Here is an 11,342-nt window from a genome sequence, read left to right as displayed (position 1 = left end):
AGAGACAGCAAACATTTTTAAATTATTCTATTACCTGCAGCATGGTGAGCTAACCATATAACATTTTGTTCCTAATTTGGTAGTTTAACAAATTTATGCATTTCTATATACAGTGGTGTGAAAAACTATTTGCCCCCTTCCTGATTTCTTATTCTTTTGCATGTTTGTCACACAAAATGTTTCTGATCATCAAACACATTTAACCATTAGTCAAATATAACACAAGTAAACACAAAATGCAGTTTTAAATGATGGTTTTATTATTTAGGGAGAAAAAATTCAAACCTACATGGCCCTGTGTGAAAAAGTAATTGCCCCCTGAACCTAATAACTGGTTGGGCCACCCTTAGCAGCAATAACTGCAATCAAGCGTTTGCGATAACTTGCAATGAGTCTTTTACAGCGCTCTGGAGGAATTTTGGCCCACTCATCTTTGCAGAATTGTTGTAATTCAGCTTTATTTGAGGGTTTTCTAGCATGAACCGCCTTTTTAAGGTCATGCCATAGCATCTCAATTGGATTCAGGTCAGGACTTTGACTAGGCCACTCCAAAGTCTTCATTTTGTTATTCTTCAGCCATTCAGAGGTGGATTTGCTGGTGTGTTTTGGGTCATTGTCCTGTTGCAGCACCCAAGATCGCTTCAGCTTGAGTTGACGAACAGATGGCCGGACATTCTCCTTCAGGATTTTTTGGTAGACAGTAGAGTTCATGGTTCCATCTATCACAGCAAGCCTTCCAGGTCCTGAAGCAGCAAAACAACCCCAGACCATCACACTACCACCACCATATTTTACTGTTGGTATGATGTTCTTTTTCTGAAATGCTGTGTTCCTTTTACGCCAGATGTAACGGACATTTGCCTTCCAAAAGTTCAACTTTTGTCTCATCAGTCCACAAGGTATTTTCCTAAAAGTCTTGGCAATCATTGAGATGTTTCTTAGCAAAATTGAGACGAGCCCTAATGTTCTTTTTGCTTAACAGTGGTTTGCGTCTTGAAATCTGCCATGCAGGCCGTTTTTGCCCAGTCTCTTTCTTATGGTGGAGTCGTGAACACTGACCTTAATTGAGGCAAGTGAGGCCTGCAGTTCTTTAGACGTTGTCCTGGAGTCTTTTTTGACCTCTCGGATGAGTCGTCTCTGCGCTCTTGGGGTAATTTTGGTTGGCGGCCACTCCTGGGAAGGTTCACCACTGTTCCATGTTTTTGCCATTTGTGGATAATGGCTCTCACTGTGGTTCGCTGGAGTCCCAAAGCTTTAGAAATGGCTTTATAACCTTTACCAGACTGATAGATCTCAATTACTTCTGTTCTCATTTGTTCCTGAATTTCTTTGGATCTTGGCATGATGTCTAGCTTTTGAGGTGCTTTTGGTCTACTTCTCTGTGTCAGGCAGCTCCTATTTAAGTGATTTCTTGATTGAAACAGGTGTGGCAGTAATCAGGCCTGGGGGTGGCTACGGAAATTGAACTCAGGTGTGATACACCACAGTTAGGTGATTTTTAATAAGGGGCAATTACTTTTCACACAGGGCCATGTAGGTTTGGATTTTTTCTCCCTAAATAATAAAACCATCATTTAAAAACTGCATTTTGTGTTTACTTGTGTTATATTTGACTAATGGTTAAATGTGTTTGATGATCAGAAACATTTTGTGTGACAAACATGCAAAAGAATAAGAAATCAGGAAGGGGGCAAATAGTTTTTCACGCCACTGTATTCACATTCATGTACTTGTTTTATGTGGACTATCAGTACAGTGGGCTCAAAAAGTATTCTGACCCCTTCACTTTCTGCACACTTTATTATGTTATACACTTTTATGAATGAGAAATTTCAGTTTTCGATTTTTAATAAATTTGCAAACCTTTCAAACAAAAAAAAAAACATTGTTTTCACTTTGTCATTGGGTGTAGATTGATGGGTAAAAATGGCAAATTAATGTATTTCAAGTGAATTCTACAACACAGTAAAGTGTGCACAAAGTGAAGGGGTTTGAATACTTTCTGAATCCACGGTTTATCACATTTAATACAAAAGTAATGGTGACTGGGTACAAAATAGCTAGGGAGGACGTGTCAACACTAGACGTTTCCAGTGTTTTCACCATAATGAGAATCAACACCTTTGCAACAAAGTGCCATGTCAGGTTCTAGCAGGCAAATTACATTACATTTACTCTTTTGGCTGACGCCCTTATGCAAGGAGGCTTACAACATTTATGATACCATTGATTACATTTCTTTTGGTTTTCCGAGTGGAGGACAGGCTGGTCAGGTGACTTGCTCAGAAGAGGGATTTGAACCCTCACAAGCTCATGATTTGAAGTCCGAAGCCTTAACCTCTACACCACACACTGCCTGCCAATACAGTATCTTATACAGTGGGTACGGAAAGTACTCAGACCCCCTTCAATTTTTCACTCTTTGTTATATTGCAGCCATTTGCTAAAATCATTTAAATTCATTTTTTCCCTCATTAATGTACACACAGCACCCCATATTGACAGACAAAAAAGAATTTTTGAAATTGTTGCAGATTTATTAAAAAAGAAAAACTGAAATATCACATGGTCCTAAGTATTCAGACCCTTTGCTCAGTATTTAGTAGAAGCAGCCTTTTGAGTTAATACAGCCATGAGTCTTCTTGGGAAAGATGCAACAAGTTTTTCACACCTGGATTTGGGGATCCTCTGCCATTCCTCCTTGCAGATCCTCTCCAGTTCTGTCAGGTTGGATGGTCAACCTTGGTGGACAGCCATTTTTAGGTCTCTCCAGAGATGCTCAATTGGGTTTAAGTCAGGGCTCTGGCTGGGCCATTCAAGAAAAGTCACAGAGTTGTTGTGAAGCCACTCCTTCGTTATTTTAGCTGTGTGCTTAGGGTCATTGTCTTGTTGGAAGGTAAACCTTCGGCCCAGTCCGAGGTCCTTAGCACTCTGGAGAAGGTTTTTGTCCAGGATATCACTGTAAGTTCTATCTTGGAGTTTGCTAAGAGACACCTGAAGGACTCTGAGATGGTGAGAATTAAGATTCTCTGGTCTGATGAGACCAAGATAGAACTTTTTGGCCTTAATTCTAAGCAGTATGTGTGGAGACAACCAGGCACTGCTCATCACTTGTCTAATACAGTCCCCACAGTGAAGCATGGCGGTGGCAGCATCGTGCTGTGGGGTTGTTTTTCAGCTGCAGGGACAGGACGACTGGTTGCAATCGAGGGAAAGATGAATGCGGCCAAGTACAGGGATATCCTGGACAAAAACCTTCGCCAGAGTGCTAAGGACCTCAGACTGGGCCGAAGGTTTACCTTCCAACAAGACAATGACCCTAAGCACACAGCTAAAATAACGAAGGAGTGGCTTCACAACAACTCTGTGACTGTTCTTGAATGGCCCAGCCAGAGCCCTGACTTAAACCCAATTGAGCATCCATGGAGAGACCTAGAAATGGCTGTCCACCAACGTTTACCATCCAACCTGACAGAACTGGAGAGGATCTGCAAGGAGGAATGGCAGAGGATCCCCAAATCCAGGTGTGAAAAACTTGTTGCATCTTTCCCAAGAAGACTCATGGCTGTATTAGCTCAAAAGGGTGCTTCTACTAAATACTGAGGAAAGGGTCTGAATACTTAGGACCATGTGATATTTCAGTTTCTTTTTTAATAAATCTGCAACAATTTCAAAAATTCTTTTTTTGTCTGTCAATATGGGGTGCTGTGTGTACATTAATGAGGGAAAAAAATTATTTAAATGATTTTAGCAAATGGCTGCAATATAACAAAGAGTGAAAATGTGTCTGTCTGTCAGTCTGTCCGGCCCGGAAGTGAGAGGTAGAGTCGGGGTAAGGGCTTCACCTCAGAGGATACGCAAGCGAGGTTAGCATGTTGGCAAAATGAAACCTCGGAAAAAAGAATCACTCACTTGGTGGTTAATACAGGAGCGAGGCAAACACATCGGCAAATAGCATCCTTTTTGCTTTTCCTCCTGCCGCTAATACACAAGCAAGGAGAGCACGCCAGCAAAAGGAAACCTCCAAAGAAACTTTCGATTACCCGACATCTCAACATTTCAATAGTTTCTAGGACCCCGGGCTTTTTACAGCACAGGCTTACACAGCTAGATGTCTATAGTGGTCTCAATTTTTATTCATGTTTTAAAAATACAATACATCCAAAATAATAAAATATTCTACTTTAATGCTCAGTGGGAACCCAAAATATTACCCTTCATTCCAGTTGTTACAGAAAATACAGGGTACTTAATTACAAAGTTGATCTTAGTCAACAGACATCATCACACATGCACAAGATGTGTTGCTTTAAAATGACAGCTGTACTCCCATTAGATATTTTTTATTTTGAAGCCCTTTATCCTTATCGGTACCACTTCTGTGGGGTGTTTCAAGGCTTCATAACTGAAATCCTTACAAGTTTTAATTTGAAGTTTGCCAATAAAATAGATTTTACGAGTGTGAATTTGAACAGGCTGTCCTTCATTTGTACGAGTTTCAGCAAGTGATCGGTACGTGGAGAATGCTGCCCTACAAATTACAGATGAATGCTTCATGCGGAGAAAGGTCATCAGTGGAGCCCCTCAGTGGTCTGTCCTTGGACTGTTACTTTTACTGATTTATACTAGTAACATTGATTCTGGTATAGCTAGTAAAAGTTTGCAGAAGACACTAAAATTGCAGGAATGCAAAAATTAGAATTCTGTACTTAACACTGATCTTTTTACACAGAATATATATTTTATGAATATAACAAAAGAACATACCTCGTTGTCCCTGGATTTTTTTCTCTCACAGTAAACAGTGAAGACAGACACATACACAACTCCAGAATTATCGGCACCCTTCATGAAATTGAGTTAGAATTTAATAAAAAGGAGAGCCACATGGGCAATCGTCAAAGTCTTCTCATTTTATTTTAACACAAAATCTGGAAACATTTTAAAAATATTGGTAATCCCATAATTAGTATTTAGTGAAGCCTTCCCTGGCATAAGCAGCAGCACTAAGCTTCTTTGTTTAATGTTTAACCAGACTGGAATCTTGCACCACTCCTCCTGTCCTTAATGTCCTTGTGAACCGTGAATTTGTGACTTACGGGTACCAGCAAGCATGAAAGGGAAGGTCTATAGGATGGTGTTGAGACCAGCTATGTTATGTGGGTCGGAGACGGTGGCATTGACCAAAAAACAGGAGACAGAGCTGGAGGTGGCAAAGAGTTAAAGATGCAAGGATTTGCATTGGGTGTAACAAGGATGGACAGGATTAGAAATGAGGACATTAGAGGGTCAGCTCAGGTTGGACTGTTTGGAGACAAAGTCAGAGAGGCAAGATTGCGTTGGTTTGGACATGTGCAGAGGAGAGATGCGGAGTATATTGGGAGAAGGATGTTAAAGATAAAGGTGTCAGGAAAGAGGAAGGCCTAAGAGAAGGTTTATGGAGGTGGTGAGAGGGGACATGCAGGCAGTGGGAGTAACAGTGCAAGATGCAGAAGACAAGAAAATATGGAAAAAGATGATCTGCTGTGGCAACCCCAAATGGGAGCAGCCGAAAGAAGAACTGCCCCTCTTCAGTTCACACCATGGGTTTTTAATCAATCAAGAAGGCCATTACAAAGCTTTTATTTTATATTCTTGCAACCATAGCTGTTGATTTAAGTGTGTTTGAGAGGTCATTACCTTGATGTAATGTCCATCTATAGCCCAAGTTTTAAACATTTGGAAAAGGCAGCCAGTTTTTGAGCTAAAACATCCTGGTAGGAGCTGTGATTGAATCTTCTGTTTATCTTGATAAAAGCTGCTAGACCACCTGCAGCAACACAGTCCCAAATCGCCAACGAGCCACCACCATATCTCTCAGTAGGTATACGCTAATTTTCTGTAAATACTGTTCCATTTTCTGGCAACAAACAGGACAATGGCATGTGTGAACAAAACATTTGATGTGTGTCTCTTTTGCCAACAGCACACAACTCCATTTGTAGTTTCAATACTAGTTTTGTTACTTCTTCTTAACAAGGGCCTTGTTTGCTTGGAACCTCTCCAAAAAGCTTCTTGTCATGGAGGTGGCATTTAACAGATGATTTTGAATTTTCATCATCACAAGATTCAACCAAACTATGCTATTCAAAAGTTGTGATCCTTGTGGGTTTTTTTTTTTTCTCCCATCCTTCTCATGTTTTATGTTCCCGGCAATTTTTCAACCGTTTCATATTTCTGAAACTTTGTTTAGGCCCCGATTGTGCTTACCATAAAGGTATTTTCAGCTGCCTCTGATTTTTTTTTTTTATAAAACCACTGCTTAACTTGCGTAGGTCAAGTTGAAAACTCTTTGGATTTAGCCATGTTGATGGATAATAAAGGGATTTTACATAGCTGTAACCTAAAATTTATAACCTGAGGAAAACGGGAAATGGTTAGAGACAGCAAAGGAGTTGATGGATGACAGGTACAATAAAATTTAATTTTTCTTTTCCACCATGTAAGCACATTTGGTTTTATTCAAGGTATTTGTTACAGGTGCTTATAATTGTGTCCCTTATTTTCTTGACAGATTACACTATTCTCAAAATAAAACAATATTCTTGAAGGAATGGTTTTTAATAGATAAATGGAAAGTAAACATTTTTAGGAATATCTGCCTTAAACATACTACTTATTGGTTGGCTTGATTTAACCCATTTCTATTAAGAGAAAGAGAGGCTGGGAACTTGCACTGATACAGCGCGTCGCCGCACCCACCACATGACGAACCACCCAGACTGGCCAATCCTGCCACCCACCCCCGAAGTTGCCAATAATTAAAGACTACATATTTACACGACAAACTATTTTGAAAATGTCAACAGGCTTCATACTAACCTGCATTTAAGGGACTATAGTTGTTAAATTTCCTTTGTTGCACTCTTCAACAGCTTTAAAAACACATCATCCTTGAATTATATTCTGTATATGAAGATTCATATAAATAAATTGAAAATCTGGAAATTAATATTAAACAGCAACATTCTAAGGATCTACCTGTATACTACTGGCTAAATATATACAACTAGATACATTTGATTTTAAATAAAATGACTGAACTTAAAAAGCCACATGGTAAAATGTTTTTGCTTTTTATTATATATACTGTGAACTAGAACAAGTAGTGCCATCTTCTGCTTTCATAATAATTACTTCTTGGACATTTTCTATTCCTGGAACAGTCACGAAGTGGACATACAATATGTTAGTGCAGTTTTCATTTGAATCAAAAGATAATTATTGGCCTACTGAATAAATTGGCTAAGATAATCAAATAATGCAAACTTTAGACAGACTGGAGAGTGGAAAAAAGCAAATTCTGTACATGCCTTTTTCGTTTAATAAAACAGTATGGGTTTCATAAGAAGATTCATAAAGATAAAATAATATACAAATAGGATGTGTCATTTAAATGTAACAAATTAATGTATTTCAAGGATAACATTTGAGTGCACCAAGATAATAAATCTCCAAATGAATAGGAGGGGAAAAAGGCAGAGGCTTATATATGAACATTACGGAGTAAAATATCTAAACCTATTATGAATTATAGGAAAATTTGCTTATCAATCTCTGCATACACTTCCTTAATGTAACTTGTTTTCTTCAAGCCTAGCCAATGAAGGTCTTCATTCCCATTTATGTTTACAGAATCCTGGTGAATACATTTTGATGTTACTGTCCTAAACAGTCCTGAAAGTTTTTTGTTTTTTTTTTACCTTTTGCTTCTAAATAAATATACGCAAACCATTATCTGCACCATGTCTCCTGTTATGACGATTCAGAAGAAATGCGTGTCTCTGGGCTTTCTGAAGCAGGAGGCAGTGTGGAGTTTACTGTGTGGTCTGAAACTGGTTCATGATGCAATGGCTTGGACCCCAGTGTTGCATCCAAGATAAGGGAAGGAGGCTGCTGCATTGACGTTGCATTAAGAGGAGGTTCAGATGATGAAATTATTTCAGATGGAACAGTTGGTACATTATTGGTTAAAGGCAACTGCGTAGGGAAAGCAGATGGCATTGACAGAGGAGCTATTCCAGGAAGATTCCAAGGTTGATGTAAAGGAGGGAAACCTAAAAGAAAAGAAAAATAGAGAATGTGCATACTCATCTTATGTTGTGTCAGTCTGAATAAAATCCACAGGAAACAAACCTCCTTTTAGCAAACATTAAAAGTAGCAACCGTTATGCATGGATGTTACAATGCCTTGAAAAACCTGTATGCTAGCATTTTTGTCATTATTCAATCAGTCATCACACTGCTCCTTCAAAGAATACACTAAAACAGTTTAAACCTATCAAATAGTTATGTTACTCATATTACCTTTATATAAAGTCTTTATGGCATCACAATACTACAAAATTATAAAATGTAAACACAGATATCAAAATTTTAAAATGGTTCATTAGCAGAAATTTGGTTAATTACGCCTCAGTAGTGATGAGTAAGTTTCTATGATATACCAAGATAAACCCTTTTCACAGCTGTCATAGAGGCCTTGCACTGCGATACTCTCGCCATGCACTACAATACTCTTTTGCCAAGTTTAACTGAATTACTATATTATGGTGACAGCATTAAATATATTTTTGATAAAATTGTGAACAAATTAAAAATGGCCAAGACACTGCTTTGAAACTAAAATCACTCTTACTGTAACAAAAATACAGATTGCTGAAAATGTTTTGAGAATACATGACTGTTCTATGTTGCCTTTGGTATACTAATTTATGTGAATTATGCTAGCAGCACTTGCTGTTTCAGAACCAAATCAACATGGATAAACAAAAATGAAAAGGTCACAGTGCCTAACCCTAATGGCAACAGAAAAAAATAAGCTTTTATAGATTTATTCTTGCCTAGTCAACCTGTACCACAGTCACTTTCCCCTTCATATGCACATGGGATGAAAATCCCATTGTGGCAGGAGTCACTTGAAGATGACCCAAGAACTGGGAAACCTTCCAAATGCCACCACCCTAAACTGAAATGCAATAGAGGATCAAGGAGTGATGGTGTGTCAGACAGTAGTCACTAGAACATTAGAACAATCTAGACGAGAACAGGCCATTCAGCCCAACAAAGCTCGCCAGTCCTATCCACTTGTTTCCTCCAAGAAAACATCAAGTCGAGTTTTGAAAGTCCCTAACGTCTTACTGTCTACCACACTACTTGGTAGCTTATTCCAAGTGTCTATCCTTCTTTGTGCAAAGAAAAACTTCCTAATGTTTGTGTGAAATTTACCCTTAACAAGTTTCCAACTGTGTCCCCGTGTTCTTGATGAGCTCATTTTAAAATACCAGTCTCGATCCACTGTACTAATTCCCTTCATAATTTTAAACACTTCAATCATGTCACCTCTTAATCTTCTTTTGCTTAAACTGTAAAGGCTCAGCTCTTTTAATCTTTCCTCATAATTCAACCCCTGTAGACCTGGAATCAGCCTAGTCGCTCTTCTCTGGACCTTTTCTAGTGCTGCTATGTCCTTTTTGTAGCCTGGAGACCAAAACTGCACACAGTACTCAAGATGAGGCCTCACCAGTGCATTATAAAGGTTGAGCATAACCTCCTTGGACTTGTACTCCACAGATCGTGCTATATAACCTAACATTCTGTTAGCCTTCTTAATGGCTTCTGAACACTGTTGGAAGTTGATAGCTTGGAGTCCACTATGATTCCTAAATCCTTCTCATAAGGTGTACTCTCGATTTTCCGACCGCCCATTGTGTATTCAAACCTAATATTTTTACTTCCTATGTGTAATACTTTACATTTACTGACATTAAATTTCATCTGCCACAAATCTGCCCAAGCCTGTATGCTATCCAAGTCCTTCTGTAATGATATAACGGATTCCAAATTATCTGCTAATCCACCTATCTTGGTATCATCTGCAAACTTAACCAGCTTGTTACTTATATTCCTATCTAAATCATTTATATATATTAAAAATAGCAGCGCCCTAGCACTGACCCCTGTGGAACACCACTCTTAACATCGCCAGTTCTGATGAGGTTCCTCGCACCATCACCCTCTGCTTCCTGTGTCTGAGCCAATTCTGCACCCATCTAAAAACATCACCCTGAACTCCCACTTCTTTTAACTTGATGCCCAACCTCTCATGTGGCACCTTATCAAATGCTTTCTGAAAGTCCAGATAAATAATATCATAAGCTCCACTTTGATCGTATCCTTTTGTTGCCTCCTCATAGAATTCCAACATGTTAGTAAAACACGACCTCCCCCTTCTGAACCCATGCTGACTGTTCAGAATAACTCCTGTCCTTGCATGTGTTGCTCAATCTTATCCTTAATAATTCCTTCCATTAATTTTCCTGTGATGCTTGTTAAGCTTACTGGCCTATAGTTGCTTGGATCTGCCCTGTCACCCTTTTTATATAATGGGATGATATTTGCCATTTTCCAGTCCTTTGGAATCTCTCCAGTGTGCAGTGACTTCCTAAAATATGTGTGAAGGGTTTATATATGTACTCACTAGCCTCCTTAAGAACACGAGGATAAATATTATCTGGGCCTGGTGATTTGTTTGATTTCATCTTATTTAATCTGAGCAGCACTTCTCCCTCTACAATTTCCAAATCCCTCAGTACCTCCTTAGTAGTTGTGTTTACCTCTGGCAGGTTATCCACTTGCTCACTTGTAAACACCTCAGAAAAATGTAAGTTTAGGGCATCTGCTATTTCATTGTCTGTATCTTTTAATTCTCCTTTACTATTCCTGATGAACTTGACCTCCTCCTTAACTGTTCTTTTACTACTAAAATACTGAAAGAATCTCTTGGGGTCTTCTTTGCCTTATCTGCTATATTCCTCTCCAACTGTCTTTTAGCCTCTCTGATATCCTTCTTAATGGTTGCCCTCATTTTCTCATACGCTACGGTTCTCTTTGCAGTCATTAGTCTTATATGCCTTATACAGCAGTTTTTCCTTTGCAACTTCTTTTTAAATCTTTATTAATCCATCGTGGAGTTTTTTAGTTTCCTATTACTTCCAAATTTAGGTATGTATCTGTCCTGCATTACATGTAAAACATTTTAAACTTGTTCCACTGCTCCTCGACTGTCTCCACATTTAAAAGCTTATCCCAGTCTATCCTACTTAGACTTTGTCGCATCTGCTCAAAATTAGCCCTACTAAAGTTCAACTTAACAATTTTAGTCTTTGCATCTGTACTCTTACAAAATACTGAGAATTGTATTACATTATGGTCACTTGACCCTAGTGGTTCAATCACCTCTACACCCTCAATTCTATCCTGATTATTACAGAATACTAAATCCAGACAGGCTTCACCCCTTG

The 11,342-nt window shown here is 38.7% G+C and overlaps 1 protein-coding gene across 1 annotated transcript in view; it reads right to left on the bottom strand.

The window, feature by feature from the left end:
• Positions 1-7,094: 7,094 nt before the first annotated feature.
• gorasp2 (golgi reassembly stacking protein 2) overlaps positions 7,095-11,342 on the bottom strand; it is a 37,898-nt gene continuing 33,650 nt past the window's right edge. Inside the window, exon 11 of the mRNA XM_039757604.1 lies at positions 7,095-8,096. Coding sequence (XP_039613538.1) covers positions 7,795-8,096 — 302 coding nt within the window. The 3' untranslated portion in view covers positions 7,095-7,794. The remainder of the gene's footprint in view (positions 8,097-11,342) is intronic.

This window comes from Polypterus senegalus, chromosome 6, assembly GCF_016835505.1.
Source record: "Polypterus senegalus isolate Bchr_013 chromosome 6, ASM1683550v1, whole genome shotgun sequence".
NCBI lineage: Eukaryota > Metazoa > Chordata > Cladistia > Polypteriformes > Polypteridae > Polypterus > Polypterus senegalus.
The sequence above is the reverse complement of the archived record's forward strand: the minus strand, read 5'-3'. Positions and strand labels throughout refer to the sequence as shown.